The sequence below is a fragment of the Pagrus major genome, chromosome 12 (assembly GCF_040436345.1).
Source record: "Pagrus major chromosome 12, Pma_NU_1.0".
Taxonomy (NCBI): Eukaryota; Metazoa; Chordata; class Actinopteri; order Spariformes; family Sparidae; genus Pagrus; species Pagrus major.
The window spans coordinates 21900143-21917906 of NC_133226.1; the positions used below are offsets into that span (position 1 = coordinate 21900143).

Below are 17764 nucleotides of genomic sequence, written 5' to 3' on the forward strand. Positions count from 1 at the left end.
ACGTTTCCTGACAACTTCACACCCCTAGTTTATCACTCTTTCTGGGGATTTTCTCAGTTCCAAATTGCTGCATTTACCCCTTTTTAAAGTGTCTGATAAAGGTGTCGGGTAGATCTTGGCTTCAGACTGATTCAAATTTGAAGACATTGTAACACAAAAGACTTCACACTAAATACGTCTCAATAATAATGACACAAAGACAAACATACAAGCAGTAGTTGCTCAATTTCAAGACATTTATTCACATGTTTTAGACAAAACATTGTGCTGCCCTAGCATACCTATTTGTTTCCATAAAGCATCTGATCTCAAATACCAGATTTAAGAGCATGCAAAATGAACTGTCTGAATACTTTATTACCAGTTAATGAACAATTAAATATGCTTAAAGGGGGGACATTTATTATTTTTGCTAAAGTGCAATAACAACATAATGCAGGCTGCAAACACTGCTATACCATTAGACAGTTGTCTCAATTCAAAATTAAGTCATTTCAAAGCAGTGATGTGTGAGTCCTACGTGTTCGAGGACTGGATGGTGTTTATCCTCCGGTAAGAGCGTTTTCTGTCTACAAAAATAATATGAAACAGTATGCAGTATAAACAAACCTGATGTTACTGTATGAGAAAAAGCTTGAATGTTCCCTGCAAGGCTGTAAAAGTACATTCCTCCCAAACCCTCCGTTCATCGTGACTAGACAGAAGGATCCTCAACTCATAACATGAAGAGGGCAGTGTTTTCAGCACATACAAAACACGTGAAAGCTCTGAAGACAGGATTTACTCATGTTCTCTCTGTAGGCTGAATGACTTCTTGGCTCTTTTTTTAAGATTAGGTGTTTACAATATGTTTTTGCCCTAGATGTGTGGGATGCTTCATTTCATGGTCCAGTCTCTAGGCCCTCCTCTCTCCGCTCCAGAGCCTTTAGTCACAGTAAAGTGCCTTCAACCCCATCCTTGTCTCTTCAATCCAGCTATGCCGGGGATTTGACTTGAGAAATGGGTGTAGAGATTGTAAATCGCGCCATATGGTTGCCCTTCCTTGGAAAAAAAAAACGTGGGACTGTAATAAAAAAAAAAAATGATGCATGTTAATGATGCGGATATATTTCAATCTTATATAAAGTGAGCCGGGGGTTTGGTTTGAAATATACCTGAGGAGATCATGAGTGCTCCTCGGCGCTGCCGCTGAAGGAGCGGCTCCGGATGTGGTTCCTTAACTGCTCGATCAGCTCTGGGTTCTGCTGCTGGATCTGCTGCGCAAACTGTTGTCCTCTGACAGAGAGACGACATAACTCTGTTTAGACTCTACCAGAACAACAGCTCACAAAAAGCAGGGTGAGAAATTGCTGTTTTTAATATACAGTAAAATAACAGGAATCCTCCCCTGGGAGAGAACGGCCTCATCTCCTCACTTTGTGGACAGAAACGGTACAGGAAGTTCATACTAAACCAGAAACAACAAAAGATTCTTATGCTGGGATAAAATATTATGAAAAGGGAAAATGTCGCATCACTTTAGAGGGTAATTACACACTGTTTCATCCTGTTTTCATCATTCAGAAAAATGCCTGTTGAGGTGAATCACAGACGTGCTGCAGTGAGCAGCAGAGATAAAATATCACGCACCATGTTGGTAAAACTTTGCCGTATGAAATTGTTTTCAGAAATGTTGAGATAGTATCTGCCTTCTTATTGAAAGTTAGATGAGATCATGTCTGCACAGTAAATATGGGGATAGAGCCAGCAGCTGGTTAGCTTAGCTTAGCGTTAAAGTGGCAGTTCACCCCAAAACAAAAATACATATTTTTCTTCTTACCTGTAGTGCTATTTATTGATCTAGATTGTTTTGGTTTCAAAGATATCAGTCAACCTTCACTTTAATATAACGTAACTAGATGTCACTCGGCTTGTGGCTTGTGGCCTGTGGCTTGCGTGTACTTACGCTTCCTGAGCAGTTTTATGTCTATTAAAGCTGTCAGCTCATTTAAATAAGGGCTTGAAACATTACTGTTCACTGTGGCTTCCCTGTGAATTAGATTCATAGCTTCTTTTCAATCTGTAACTATTGCTTTTGTTTTTATTGTCATTTAAATTGAAATTTTAAGCACTTCTTGACATATTTTTATGTTTTTTTTATGCCCCTGTAAAGCACTTTAATAGCCTTGTGTCTCAACGGTGCTGTATGAATTAATTGCCTTGCCTCTAAGCGCCAGGAAAATACATTTAAAAATCGCAACATTAATGTGTCTTTCCAAAAATCATGACCCAGTTACTCAAGATAATCCACAGCAGCTTCATAGGGGAACTATTTTCTTTCTACTAACTTCACCCACCAACTGTAGAACCACAGAGCAGGCAGCGCATGTCTACTCATGGACAAGAGGCTGGTTAACAACGCTAGATAACGTTGCAGCTCAGCCAAGTACAACTGTTCGTCCATGAGTAGATGCACGCTTTCTTCTACATGGTAATTTGGTTGGCGGGGCAAGTTTGGTAACTCGATGGATAAATAGCACTACAAGTAAAAGGTAAAATGGTGATATGTCCCTTAAAGACTAGAAACGTGTAGAAGGTAACAAAATCCGCCTACAAGCATCCCTAAAGACACCAGGAAGTGACTGTTACATGCCAAAAAATAGTCTTTTAGCTTCATATTTACCACACAGACCTGAGAGGGCTATCGGTTTCCCAAAATATTGAATTTCAATATCAATAGTACGTATTCACACATGTATAACTCATGTAAAACTCTTTAAAATGATTCCGTTTAATCCTTTAAATTTTGAGTTGAGGGTACTCACGCTTCAATCAGGCTGGAAATGTCTGACAGTCCGCCCACTCCGGCTGCAGGCCCGCCGACTGCGTTCGACATCATTCCTGACATACTGACCACACAGTGACACAGTGACAGTGAGTCAAAGCATGTGTTTAAACTCCAACTTGAAAGCGACCCCTAAATGCAATCAATTATTTTTGGCACTCACAGCTGTTGTACTTGTTGGTTCTGCATCACGCTTGCAGCCTGTAAACAGAACTCGAGCTGAAATCCACTTTGTCTCACACAAATTTATTTAAAAGGGCAGTTTCGTTATTTTCTACTGCTGCGGGCCCTGAACAGCAGTCTGATTTAGATGTATCTTGTCACTGCTGCTGCAATAAAAACTCTGGCATGCTTTTAGAAGCGTTCTCGGCCTGGCAGACGTTCCCGTGTGTCAACGTTTAACAACGCTCCAGCCCGAGACAAGGCCCTTTCCACTAGACAATAAACTCTGTTGATTAACGGGCTAACTGTCACTCAGGGGACTAATTAGGGAAAATATCTGGTCCAACCTTGCCAGACACAAAACATAAGACTCCAGGACAAATGGTTTACTGAACGGCAGAGAGCCTCTACTGTGCCAGGCTGTTTATGTACAGTGTATATATTAAAACTCTTACCATGCTGATGAAGGCAGGGTTGTTGATTAAACTAGCCATGTCAAATCCCAATCCAGCAGCTATCTGTGGCACACAGGCATAGGTAAAGGTCAAAATAATCACGGCTAGTTAAAGGAAAAGTCCACCCAAAAAAGAAAATTCAGACATCATCTACTCTGGAAAGTCGGGTGAAGTTTCATAACGCACAAAACATTTCTGGAGCCTCACAGGAAAACAGCGTTGCAGGCAGCATTCTCAGAAACAACTGAAGTAGGTGGGGACACCCTATCTGAAGAGCTCAACTGGGCTTCAAGGGTGTAAATAATGTCTTTTTGAATCAGTCTGGGATCTCAGGGCTTCTGGAGACTTGGATTATGCTGTACAAGCTGTATGGAGCCCTTTACCCCATCTACTTGCTGCAAAGCTGTTTTGCTGCGAAGCTCCAGAAATGTTTCGTGAACCACACAACATCACCCAACTTTCCAATCGACATGGAGGTGAGTAGATAGTGATTGAATTTTCATTTTTGTGTGAACTTTTCCTTTAATGAGATATACATAAGAAAATAAGGGCTAATATGCGTTTATTTACTTACTGGGCTGGTTGCTTCTTTCTGCTTCTGCTCTGCGATCTTCAGGTTGGACTTGTACGTATCATTCTCGGGGTCTAATACCAGCGCTTTCTTGAAGTAGGTTATTGCCTCTGGATACTTGCTCATGGACGTCAAAGCCAAACTAGAGAAACAAATCAAAGAGATATATCGATATATTAGGCAGCAGATTACGTAGGAAAAAACCCCCAAAGTAACTTGTTGTAAGACGAAACATTTCTGTAGCCTGACTCACCCCATTCTTCCATACGCTTTGCTGTACGTAGGATCAATCCCAATGGCTCTCTCGCAGTCGCCTGTTGCCTCTGTATAATTTCCCAGTTTACTGTGAGCTGCAGCCCTGCAAAGTGTAACATTCAGACACCATGCTCTCCTTTACAGATGTGTAAAAATGGTGACTGAAATAAAAGATGCACTCTGCAGGTAATTTTCAGTTACTGAAAAAAGTCCCTGCACTTATAACAAATTCTACCCTCCAAGCAGGGACCTTTTTTGGGGGCAAAATAATGTCAATTAACTTAATTTAGACCCTGGTCCCTCCAAAGGGTTTGTAGTACCTCGATGCACAAGAAAGAGAGTCGATTCACCAGCAAGCTGTTTAGTCCAGTTAAAAAATTACATTGTGTCAATGTGACATCACAGGCTATTTATCACTGCTTGTCTCCTGTTTGCTGTTGTATAAAAACCATAATAGATGCAGAAAAAACAGTGACAGCGTGTGAAATCGTGCTGCTGTTGTAAATACCTGTTGCAGTAGTACACAGCGTTTCTTAAGTCAAGATCGATGGCCTTTGTGTAGCACTCCACTGCACATCTGTAGTTCTCCTCCTTCATGTGATTGTTCCCTAAAAATGAAATATTGGATTGTTCAGCGTTACACAAAGACAGGCTGTGGTTACAACAGTTTTGCTTTTTATCATCCTAAGAAATGTCTAGTCAGATTGAGTTCAGCAACATGTTTTTGAATGTATAAAGAACAAAATCATTCAATATTCCTATGAGCTGAAACACATCTGAGGCACATTTAACGCCGCATGTATCAGTTCATCTGCTGTCCTCTGTTCTCTCTTCAAAACAATTTGTGAAAAAGCTCATTATATTTATGATGTTGCTTAAATTGAGGTACTAAAAGATATTGGTCTGCTGCCAGTGACGCTGCAGGCAGAGGCACAGCAATCACACGTAATGAAATCAGTCAGTATGAAGAGTTTTAACTTCACCTTCATTCTTAAGTTGCTCTGCTCGTTCGATGTCTTCTGGAGAGGGGGACGTCTCTGGTACGGTCAGGTTGTCATTCTGAGTACATGCAAAATAGGAAAAAAAACATCATTGAAGTGATTTACTAAAGAAAAGAATGAAGGGAAAGCACAGGTGCAACCAATATCATTAATGGTGACTCTGTTCTATGAAAGCAAGTCAGTAGTCTGTGCCAGTGAAGCAGCGTGCATTGGCAGGCAGCCACAGTAATATTAGTCAAAATGTCTGCTGTGAGGAAGGTTTATTGGGTTGACTGTGAATACTGCAACATACATTCATTCTTGATTTAAACACATCCAGATGCTGTATAAGCTAAATTCATGTTAAGGCTGCACAATTAAATCGAAATATAATGCAATATGGCAAAATGCAAAAGCCGAACTGTAGAAGATGGAATTGTTTGATAAAGGTGACAAGACAGCATCATAATGAAGTACTGTAGGCTCATAAATCTTGTTCCAGGTGGAAAACATCCAACAAATGTCACATCATCATGATTTGTATCAGTTCTTTCAGTAAAAATGAAAATTGTGATGCAAAACTGATCATTATCACTAATAATGGAGCACATCGCAATCGTGATATCTAACAAAAATAGTGATATATCTAATTTCGTGCACATGAAACCCTTAATTACTTAATTACAATTTTAAGGTACTTGTACTGTTCCATCTTCTGCTACTTTTTTAATTCCACTTCACTACATTTTGGATGCTGATAACTTTAGTAACTAGTTATTTTGGAGTATCAGAAAAATACTGAATATCAGTTCCACTAATCAGCTGATAGGCTGATAATCAGTCAACCCATAGTAAATGTATACATGTAAATATATGTATAATTTACTTTTATATTTAAGTAGTTATGGCCAGAAAACTACTTTTAATACTTCAGTACATTTAATACCAGATACTTTTACTCAAGCACTATTCATATGGGTGACTTTCACTTTTACCAAAGTCATATTTTAACACGATACCTTTACTTATATTTAAGAATGACTTTTGGCGTAATTTTTACATCACTGATACATACTGTAAAATAATTAAAATGCTTAATTTATGTGGAAATGCACACCGCCGTATTAACAAACTGCACCTTTAAACAAGCTATCAGGAGAGAACAATAATGTGCTTCTTGAACATTTTCTTAGTAAATTAAGAACATGATAATGAGCATAATACAGGACCTTTAAAGCGTTTTGTGCAGCACCCACCTTGAGCAGTGAATTGAGGAATATCTCTCTCAGAGGCTGTGGCACGGCGAGGTGGCAGTCACTGGAGCTGATCTTAAAGGTAGTCTCCAAACACTGTATCGCAACTGTAGTGACAGGATCAATGTTGATGAGAGAAATTGTGAGATTTTTAGACAACAGCTGAACAATCAGTCTGAGAGTTGGCAGTGTGATTCTGGTGAGTCAGAGCTTGGCTGCACACACAGAGATTTAAACTGTCCTGTTCATCTGGGATGAAACACGCCACCGCACATAGAGCACATCACGCTCTGAGCTGATGAAACCTACTCCTGTTTATTCTCTCTGCACCACGATAGTCAACTGAGAACATATGTATGTTAGTTTCATTCTGAAACAGACGGGAGAAGAGCGGAGTGTCCTACATTTGTAAAGAAGCTTTCCAAAGTGTAAGTGCACAGTGTGGTTGACCTACCTTCAAGGCTCTCCTGCTCATCAGAATTCAAAGCGCCGCAATGTGTTTGATCTCGTAGGAACTGCACAATAGAGAATGCCAGACGCTTCTCCACTGCCATTTTTACCTAGAATCTGCTGGGAACAGGAAGATGTTTGGAGAGAAACAGAAAGGGGCCCACACATCGATGGCTGTATTATTCATAGGGTGACACTTTATGTAAAAAACACATGCTATAAGTAATACATGACTCATGATGAATTAATGCTGGGTTTTCATGAATCCTTAAATGATCAAGACACTGAGTTTTTGTGATTAGTTAACACTTAATGGATTATTAACTAATGGTTCATACATTGCCAGAATATTAGCTGGATTTTAGAACAGAAAAGTACATATTCTCAGAGAAATATGAAGCTGTGGTCAGATGCAAACATCTACATGTTGCTGCATGACCCGACAGGTTTTTCTTAACTTTTGCCGTATGCTCAAACATATTGCCAACTGCTCAAAGGGCTTCAACTACTGATTATTTTCATTGTTGATTAATCTAATGATTATTGTCACGATTATTCCAAAATTGCTTAGTCTATAAAATGAAAAAGACTGTACAAAGAAGTGCTAGTCACGATTTCCCAGAGTCCACAGAGACAAATTCAGATTGCCTCTGTTGTCCAATCAATAGTCCAAAACCCAAAGACTCTTTATCTGCTCTCATAAATGGCAAAGAAACAACTGAAACAATTAACTGATTAAAATGTTGGCGATTCATTTTCTTTGGAGCAACTAATCATTGCAGCTCTACCTGATGTTTTTGGTTTTACTGCAGAACTCCTCTGTGCAACTCTCCAGTTCTTGCAACAGCAACAAAAATATCTTTATGTAATAAATCAAAACTTATGTTCCATCCCACAGCACTTTAACATGATATTAGAGGCTGTTTAAACGCATGGGTCTGCTCTATTTACAGTAACTGGCCTCCAGCTGAAGTGGTGGCACAGGCTGTAAATGAATTCACTGTATAATGTAACTGAATTAACAATCATTCATGATTATCTGTGTGTTAACACATCATATAAACACATAATGACCAGATCATTTATTTATGGTGAGCAACAGGAATTCATACTGATACTTCTTGTGTTTATGCCTCTAAAAATTTCTCTATAATATTAAATATTCATGATTAAATACGCAAACAGCAAAGTTGAAAAAAACAACATGTTTTGGTTTTGTTTATGAAGAGAGTGGAAAACTGATAATAATCATCTCCATCAGGATTGTGTGGGTGTTCTAACTGTTGTGACTTTGGCAGAAAAACTGTTTTCATGTAGGACTTTCTTTACTAATAGCAAGAAGGTGATTGATAAAATATGTTTGCCTTTAGTTCATGCATTTTATTACCATTTGATTATATTTTCTATAATCTACTTCTATCTATTTATCTGTTCTGTACATGCAACATCTATTGCATGTTTGTCCGTTCTGGTAGAAGGATCCGTCCTCTTTACTTCCATTTTTTTCCCCAGCCAAAAATCTTTTTGGGTGAGTTTTTGCTTGCTCATAAGAGTTTCTGAACACACAAAGGATCATAAAAACATGCTTAACTAATGCTCAAATAAGTCTGTATGGTGCACAGCAGACAGTATTATCATTTATGCGTTAAGTGGTTTGATGGGGTTTTTGATGGTTTGTTAAATGTTGTCACATCAGAACCATCCATACTGTAGGCATATAACATTGTCCTGGGTAATTAGTTCTTATCCTGGACTGGATAATCAACTGAGAAAAGTGGGCAATTGCCCAAGAGCCTCAAAGGCTCAAGACTCCCCGTGAGATAATAAATCTTTGGTATTTTAATTAATTGCATTATTTAAAGGGCATCTCCACCAATTATTCACATAAAAGTGTGTTAACAGGTCTTGGGGAGTACTGCTGCATATGTGAAAAAAGTAATTTAAAGCTTTCGTGGCTCCAGAGGAAACTGTATGTAATCTGATTAATTGCCTCCAGTGATGTCACTCAGTGGCTTAGCTGCATTGTGGGTAATATAGGTACCAGGTTTTGAAAAGGAAGAAGAATGCGTGGAATAAAAAAAAGTTGATATTTCTGGTTCTGCTGTATCGATATTGACCATTTGTTTTTAAACTGTCCATAATGAGTCCAGCAATGTTATAGTAGTGCACTGATAGACAACTTAGCGCCTACATTACCCACAATACAGCTTAGTGCAACTGGAGCCACAAAAGGCTTTATAACACTTTTTTTCCACACATGCAGTCATACTCCCCAAGACCTGTTAACACACTTTAAATGTGTAAAATTGATGGAGTTACCCTTTAAATCAAATTGCAACAATACTGGCCACACAGCAATTTGCTTACACAGCCATGTTGTTCTCTATTACCTCCATCATTATCCATAGTAGCAAGCATGCTTTGGAAGTCTTTGGAGGATAAAAGCAAAACGATTATTATGATGATAACAAAAAACACATCTGTCTGTTGCACTGTGTTTTTTCTCTGTCAGGTCCAAACATAATTTTGCAGCAGGTGAAAAAAAAAAAACAGAGGCCACTAAATCCTCTGTAATTTGGTAAAACTGACTTACAAATACAAACACTGCCTAATATCTCCATCACGTGCTGTAACCACTCGTTGTTATGTTCATTTCAGGGTCTCAGCCACTCCTCCCTCAGCGTGTGTTGACACACGTAAATGCAGTGATGCAGAAGCTGTGATGTAATAGAATAATGGGAGGCGAGATGTGTTTTTATTCACTATACATGCGTCACATGTTTGTTTTAAGGAACAAAACAACAGCATGCATTCAATGAAACGCAAGCACTGACAGATGTTTGGTGTTTATATTCCTAAAAAGAAAAAAAAATCTGTATCGATCCGGACGACATGGCTCGCGCAGTGTGCGTGCAGCCCCCTGTGTGTGATGCTGGGCTAAAACAATCACAATCTGCGGATCTGGAGAGGAAAAAGGTCACACCCGTGCAAACACCACGAAGCGGATTTATTTTTAACATATGTCAAAGGATGCTACAGTGTCCTCCCCGCCCTCCCACTCCTCCTCCCGGCCGCCCACCTACCTGAGCTGAGCTCTTATCCAGCTGTCTGCTGCCTGCTACCGCGTCATGAGGACTTGTGTGTCAGCCTGATCGCATCCTCCTCGGCGCATGCGCGTTGACAGCGGAAATAAAGGCGCTCTCTGCACGCGCGAGGAGGGAGAGGGAGGACACTGCTGCTGCTGGTGGTGCTGGTGGTGCTGGTCGTGGTGCTGCTGGGACTGAGACACAGCAAAGAGGAGGAGAAAGTTGGTGTTTTTTTCCCCGCACGGATAAACGCATGAAACCGCCGGCATGTGTGCGTTAAGTGTTGTAGTCCGCCGCACGCTTTTGCAGGTACGCTTCCGGTTATATTTAAATAAATAGCAGCCATTTTGTTTGTTTATCTAACACCTGTGTGACAGATTTAGAGAGGGCGTGCTACCAGCTCCCGTACGTTCAAAATAATTTGCTGTGAGTTATATTAACACCTGTTAATCATAAAATAAAAGAAAGAAAAACAAGCATTAAATAAAAATGTAAAATAAATCACTGAGGTGTTTGTGAGGTATCCCACGCAGCATATTTTGACAGGCTTTTCGCTGCCATGCAATGAAACCTAACCCTGACTGGACGCTGTGGGAAGGGAAAAGGTCACTCAGCTTAGCATGGGAGAAATGCAAGGCACGTTTCAAGTGTGACTTTGAAGAATTTATTGCTCGTGTTAGTGCCACCTGTTGGGCTCACTCGCTCGGCTCTAGTGTGAAATGTGTTTTTAAAGTTACTAAAACCCTGGTGTGGATCCTCTGCAGGGTCTACTCTACACACCTGTCCTGAGAATGACCATCCAGAATGGGGCTCTGATGCCTGCCAGAGACTGCAGCTCTCAGGCTGGAAATAAGAGGAATAAACTGAGATGGGACCTGTCACCAGCTGAGATCAGGACCGTGACAGATGGTTTGATTAGCAGAGTCAAGAAGGTGTATGATGACATTGGAGCGATAAAGATAGAGGATGTTTCTGTGGAAAACACGCTGAAAGCTTTGGCTTATGTCAAACTTGACTATGCATGTAAGTATTTAAGGATAATTCAAGTGGTAATCTACATTTTGTTTTGTCAATAATCATATGAAAAGACCTGGCTCTGTTCCATAGAGCATCTTTGTCGTCCAAAAATCAGTGTTGTATTAAGTACCCGAAGGTAGGGGTTCAATGATACATCGATCCGTATCGATACATCGATTCAATGATCGACGATCCAATAGCATTGATGCAAAGTGAGCACTGGACACTGTAGTTATTTTTAGCAGTCCCATATACATTTAAATATGAAGTATAGCAGCAAATGTGTATTCATCCGCAGCTGAAAATAGTCCCCAACAAAAACATAGTTTACTCTTGTTTGAGTCAAAGTTTGTGAAAAACTACACTCCCCAGCTGTTTTTAAAAAGTAAGTTTTTATTTCAGGCTCGCTTTTGAAGATTTAGATCTTCAGTAAGGAAGTTTGAAATTACTGAGACTGACTAAAACTTTTTATGGGATTTGTAGAAGAAAAGTAAGTTTCAACACCAGTCTTATTATTCTGCCGGTGGTACTAACATTCATGGTCCCTTTTGTGGTTATCTGTTCCCTTAGCATCGCGCCACGTTCTTGATTTCCCTCAGTATGTTTGTCCTGCTAAAGAGGTCCGGACAGCGAGCACGGACGCAGACAAGAAACTGTCTGAGTTTGATGTGGAGATAAGTATGAGGGAGGATGTCTTCAAGCGAATCACTGCCTTGCAGGTATGCTTCATGAGAGGAGAAGGTTCATCTAAAACTGTCCTTTAATTAGACCTCTAGCCCACTAAGATGATAATAATAAGGTGTTAATCTTTCCCATAAAACAAATTTGAGTTGAAGCTAATTAAAATCTAACGTGTGAGGATTTGATGCATTTATCACAGCAGCTATGCCAGCGATAGATCATTGTCACATCTTATGTCAGCCAAAGGGCAACAAATGATAGGACTGAAGTGTTTCCATATTAAGACCAGATGCTGGGGTCAAATAAGGGTACAGTATCCTCACCCTCATTTGACTCCAGCATCCTATTTAGCTTGGAAAAGAAATTTAATCTGATCTAACTAGTGGTAACCAATACCATATCCTAATTCACGTAGAGCTGTCTGGCATAGTTGAATACATTGCCCATATGAAGAAGTGTGTTTGTTTTTTGTGATGATTTTTTTTGACAGCAAAAGCTTCAAAACAAACTTTCACATGAAGAAAAGAGATTCTTAGACCGACTTGTGACATTGGGCAAGAGGAAAGGATTGCACCTGTCGAAAGATATACAAGAGGTAATACAATAGGTGACTAATTCAAAATTAGACATTTGGTTGTAGATATAACGTAACAAAATTAAGCATGTTTTTCTCGGTGTCTGAGTAAACCGTATAAAAAGACAACTTAATCATTTGTCAAGTCTTTTATTTTGAAGTTTTCTTGTTGTGTTGCTCTGTTGTCTACATTTTGATCACAAATTCTGCTTGTAAACTTCATGTCAAATCCTTGAAATTGATTAAATTTTCTGTTTTGTTTTTTTTTACTTCCCTTTTCTCTCCCGAGGAAATCAAAAGAAACTCCAAGCTCATTAGTGAACTCTCAATAGAGTTTAACAAGAATGTAAATGAGGAAAATACGTTTCTTGTTTTCTCTGAGCGTGAACTGGGTAAGCTTATATTAATAAAACTCAGCCAAAGCTTATTATAAATAAGCTTTGGCCTCTCTGTCACTCACGTTGTGGTCCTCTTGTGTTAAGCCGGCCTGGCCGACAGTTATCTCAATGGACTGGACAAGACAGCAGATGGGCAGTATAAAGTTACACTTGAATATCCCCATTACTTTCCACTGATGAAGAGGTGTCACAATCCTGAGACCAGGAGGAAGATGGAAACAGCTTTTCACAGCAGGTGTAAAGAGGTAACTGGAATCGGATGATAAATCTGTATGCTCAACACTTTCCAGACCATAGCCAGCCTGGTCCTTTTTTAACTTGTGCATAAACACCTGCAGCCCTCTCTGGAGAAATAACGCTGTCACTTGCAAATATAGTGCTCCACAGTCATAATTCTTAAGATTTTCATGAAATCAAACCACGTTTTTGATGTTATTTATGGACTGATTTTTCTTAGCAATAGCTATTCAGTGTATTTAGAGTCAGTAATTGGAATTTTTCTCTATATGGAGACCAACATTCCTACACTGGATTCAAATTGCATACCTACGCACATGGATATCAGAAGTAATGATGATGTTATTGATAACAACCTCACTGTTTACTCCCCTAATAGCTGTATCAGAGCTGTATTAAATTACTGCTAATGCAAACCAAACATTTCTCCTGCTGCTGCCTCACATTAAAGGCATTCAGCTGGTGAAACACCAAGTGGAACAGGAAGGAGCAGCCTCAGTGAGCTCTTACATTGCAGGCGGCAGGCTGCACACCTACAACTTCTTTGAATGTGTCCTGAGGCTGTCCAAATCATAACGGCGATGACATCTCAGACATGATTATTGCATGTCAGGATGATCAATAATTGATCTATAGAGCTTATATTGAAACAGACTTTACAAAGAGTTACACAATTCAGGATCTAATGAAAAGATCCTTAACAGGGATGTGATGGCTCATAAATGATTTAAAAATATGTTTTTAAATGTGCCTATGATTGACCTTTCACTGAAGGATTTTTAGACTGCTAAAGTATAATACAGTCAGTGAAATTGACAATCTAAAAAATATTTTTCTCTAAGGTTATGTCTCTCACCTTTTATATTTTATGTATTTTTTTTTTTTTTATCATTCACCTGCAGCTATCTGTAAAAACAATGTGTATATACCTGGTCTGAAATGTGCGTGAGGTAATGATGTACTTAGATAGTTAAAGTTTTTTAAATGCAAGACTTTCATTTGTAGTGGAGTATTTTCACAGTATGGTATTACTACTTTCACTGAAGGATCTGAATACTTCTTGCACCACTGCTGATAAATATCTTATTCTACAGCCTTTCTTTTTTCTAGGCAAACACGGCGATCCTTGAAGAGTTGGTACAACTGAGGGCAAAGGTGGCCGACTTACTTGGTTATAGTAACCATGCAAATTATGTGCTGGAGATTAACATGGCCAAGAATGCAAGCACTGTGTCTGACTTTTTAGGTATGACCTCTCTGACCTTTCACCTCACAACCTCACACGCACACTTCCAAACACTCTGTCATTTAACATGATTCACGCTATCTCATAACGGCTTGGCATAAGAAAAATAGACCTCACTTTATAGATAGACGAGGAAGTAGACAGACTCGACTAGATGAGAGAAATGCTACACCTCATGCCTGTTGCATTTAATGAAGTGTATGTTGCACACATGCCTCTTGTATGTAGTGGAACATAGTAATTTATGGCATGCAGCACACGTAGTCATATATCACTCAGTGAAAAGGGGCTGAACATGTGTGTGTCACTATCTTGTTACTATACTGCCCTTTAAAGGCGAACTGCAGAAACTACGCACACAATGAAACTGAAAGAAATGGCTTCAACAGCAGTTATGTGCATATTGAATATATTTTTAAGTAACTTCCATAGCTTAAAAATCATGACCAATTATTTGACCTATGACCCAAAAAATGCAGATGTTGCACTCTGACTTTGTATTACCTTTTATAGATATATTGGTAGTGCAAAGTGCAACTACAGTCTTAGTGTCTTCTTCATGGGAATTGTTGTTTAATTGTTTGCATGTTTTAAACACTTGAAACAGATGAGTAGTAAAGAAATGTATTTTGAGATTTAACCTATTAAGATGGCTTGACATCGTAAAATTTACGTAAACCTATGTTTAAAATTAGATATGTGCTCTCAGACAATGTAAGAGTCCCTGTCTTAATAGAAATAAATACCCATTGAATCTAGGTTAATAACTGTCAAAATGTATGTAATGCTAGCTGTATACATTACAAGTTGTAGTTAGTTATATTAAATGAGTTACTGCTACAGTGTGCAGTGTAATACCCGAGTATGGTTGTACTATCTACTTCCTTTAACCCCTGGGTGCTGAGGGGACTGTAGCACCCCTGAAAATGAGGCATTATAAAAACCATCAGTGTTCACAGAAGCGTTCAGATGTTAAAAACTTTTGGTGCCAAAAAAAAAAACTTGCTTTAATTGTTTTAGATTAAAAAATATTCCACTTTGATCTGTACTGTATGTTTCCCACTTTCCAGATACATTCTATGAAACGCTGAAGCCCATTGGAATCAAGGAGAGGAAATATATTCTTGCACTGAAGAAGAGGGAGTGCTTGATGAAGGGCCTCCTGTTTGATGGACAGATCAATGCCTGGGATTTACCCTACTACATGAATCAAGTGGAGCAGTGCAAGTTTGCTGTGAACAAGGACAAACTGATCGAGTATTTCCCGCTGGATGTGGTGACAGAAGGACTGCTCGGTATCTACCAGGAACTGCTTGGTCTCACGTTCACAGAGGTGGAACATGCACATGTGTGGCATGAGGATGTCAAGCTTTACTCAGCACATGACACTGAAACCGGAGAGGAGGTCGGCCAGTTCTACCTGGACTTACATCCAAGGTAGAGAATGTGTCACTTTTTAGATAAGTTTTTTATTTTGAACATGTTAAAACTTGCTTGAAAAATTGCTTGAATAATTAATCTGATTATCAAAATAGTTGCAAAACAATTCTCCATCAACTAATTGTTTCAACTCAGATTGAAGCTAGATGTGACTAGCGCTTTTTATTTGTGTTAATGTTCAGATTCAGTCCTACTGTGTGATAATTGTAATGTCATCTTCCACCAGGGAAGGAAAGTACGGCCACGCAGCCTGCTTTGGACTCCAACCAGGCTGCAGAGGACCTGATGCAAAACGCAGGATTCCAGTGGCAGCTATGGTGGCCAACTTTACCAAACCCAGAAAAGGATGGCCCTCTCTCCTCCAACACCATGAAGTAGAGACATATTTCCATGAGTTTGGTCATGTTATGCATGAGATTTGTTCAAAGGTAGGCATCAGCTGCTTCATTATGTTTTCATACTACTGTTTAATATTAATTAGAACAATTGCGCTTGAACTTAAACTGTCTGTTTTGTATCAGACCATTTTTTCAGAATTCAGTGGAACCCTGGTCGAGACGGACTTTGTGGAGGTTCCTTCACAAATGCTTGAGAACTGGGTTTGGGAAAAGGAGCCTCTGAGGAGAATGTCTCGCCACTACAAGGATGGTACACCAATCCCAGACAACCTGCTCGATAAGCTGATAGCATCCAGAATAGCTAACACTGGTCAGACACTGGAATTTTTCACAAAATATAAAACTCTAACTTTTATACAGGAATCGGCAGTCTTTATTGATGTGCTGCCTTGTTTATCTCCTTCAGGGCTGATGAACCTGCGTCAGGTAGTCCTCAGTAAAGTGGACCAGTCGCTACACACCAGCCCTCATGCAGATACGACTGAGGTGTTTGCACAGCACTGCCAGGACATCCTGGGTGTTCCTGCTACACCAGGTCAGTTATAGCAACAGTTTAATTGTAAGGCAAATGCTGAAAAAGATTTTCATCAGTGATGATATGTATTTATGCCTCCTATGAGGACGAATACCTAAATTGTTACATTTAAAATACAATAAATACCTTCCTGTTCTGTGTTCATTTCCTGCATGAAACGCATACATTCAACCTTTTCTCTTGGAACATGTGCAAATGATTTGTAACAAAGACCATTTTGATGACAAAATCTGTCCTCTGCAGGAACCAATATGACAGCCAGTTTCTGCCACCTGGCTGGAGGATATGATGGTCAGTACTACAGCTATCTATGGAGTGAAGTCTACTCCATGGACATTTATTTCAGTCGTTTTAAAAAGGATGGCATTATGAATCCAAAGGTGGGTCTGATTATTACTATACTGTATATCATATATATCTATATACTTGTACACATACATCTTTTATTGCAAAGTGTCTTTATTAGTTCTTGCGTGCTTTAACACAGGTTGGAAAAGAGTACAGAAGGGCGATTCTGGAAGCAGGCGGCTCTGTGGATGGAGTGGACATGCTGAAAACCTTCCTTGGGCGTGGCCCGTGCCAGGATGCCTTCTTTAAATGCAAAGGACTGATTAAGTCTAAGGAAACACAAACGATATAATTTGATACGACCTTTTTAAAGCAGCGACAAGGAACTTTCACTTATTGTTGATTCTGGCAACCCCTCTGGAACAAATGCAGTATGAGAACGACCTCCTTCCGTCTTAACGATCTTGATTAGCGTGTGCATTTGTTTTGAAAGCAAATGAAAGAAAGACACAATGTACTTTTAATACTGTTTCTTCTTTTTGTATCTATTTGTTTCTTTCTTTATTTGTTTGTGGCTATGCAAGATTAATAACGGTAATATGATGGGGATACGAAGAAAACTTTGTTTTGGTGCTGTTCATACACCTACATGACATGTAATCCTGTAACTAACCGATTCGGTTGCTCTGTGATGGTAATTTTGTGAATTAAAGTTAACATTCCCTAGTAATGTTAGGTCTTCATTATAAGCCAACACTGAAATAAATATTTGCAATCAGCTTAGTGTTGTTAATGACCTGACTTATCCCATATAAAATAAATAATCTGAATTTATTTTTATATTAATAATTAATGAGCCTATGAAGGATTAGAGTGTATAAGGTTATAATATAATATTGTCGGAGAGATGGAGC

At 39.2% G+C, this 17764-nt stretch overlaps 2 protein-coding genes across 2 annotated transcripts; one reads left to right on the forward strand and one right to left on the reverse strand.

The window, feature by feature from the left end:
• Positions 1 to 222: 222 nt before the first annotated feature.
• On the reverse strand, positions 223 to 7054 carry sgtb (small glutamine rich tetratricopeptide repeat co-chaperone beta). Its single transcript, XM_073478305.1, has 11 exons — positions 6955 to 7054; positions 6504 to 6607; positions 5251 to 5326; positions 4776 to 4875; positions 4266 to 4370; positions 4016 to 4154; positions 3442 to 3504; positions 2988 to 3025; positions 2805 to 2888; positions 1155 to 1275; positions 223 to 1063 (listed from the first exon to the last, which is right to left on the reverse strand). Exons 1-10 carry the CDS (start codon positions 7052 to 7054, stop codon positions 1164 to 1166), a joined length of 921 nt encoding a protein of 306 aa, XP_073334406.1. The 3' UTR covers positions 223 to 1063; positions 1155 to 1163.
• A 3112-nt stretch (positions 7055 to 10166) lies between these two features.
• nln (neurolysin (metallopeptidase M3 family)) lies at positions 10167 to 17633 on the forward strand. The gene is made up of 13 exons (XM_073478636.1): positions 10167 to 10345; positions 10801 to 11059; positions 11624 to 11772; positions 12225 to 12329; positions 12598 to 12700; positions 12791 to 12951; positions 14054 to 14189; positions 15260 to 15626; positions 15856 to 16057; positions 16151 to 16337; positions 16434 to 16562; positions 16806 to 16942; positions 17050 to 17633. Exons 1-13 carry the CDS (start codon positions 10304 to 10306, stop codon positions 17200 to 17202), a joined length of 2130 nt encoding a protein of 709 aa, XP_073334737.1. The 5' UTR covers positions 10167 to 10303; the 3' UTR covers positions 17203 to 17633.
• The last annotated feature ends 131 nt before the right edge of the window (positions 17634 to 17764 follow it).

Coding starts and splice junctions, on each gene's coding strand:
- sgtb (XM_073478305.1), bottom strand. CDS start 7,054: ATGGCAGTGGAGAAGCGTCTGGCATTCTCTATTGTGCAGTTCCTACGA. Junction 4,155..4,265: donor AAAGCGTATGGAAGAATGGG/GTGAGTCAGGCT, acceptor TTGTTTCTCTAG/TTTGGCTTTGACGTCCATGA. Junction 3,505..4,015: donor AGAAAGAAGCAACCAGCCCA/GTAAGTAAATAA, acceptor TGTGTGCCACAG/ATAGCTGCTGGATTGGGATT.
- nln (XM_073478636.1), top strand. CDS start 10,304: ATGTGTGCGTTAAGTGTTGTAGTCCGCCGCACGCTTTTGCAG. Junction 16,563..16,805: donor GGGTGTTCCTGCTACACCAG/GTCAGTTATAGC, acceptor TGTCCTCTGCAG/GAACCAATATGACAGCCAGT. Junction 16,943..17,049: donor ATGGCATTATGAATCCAAAG/GTGGGTCTGATT, acceptor GCTTTAACACAG/GTTGGAAAAGAGTACAGAAG.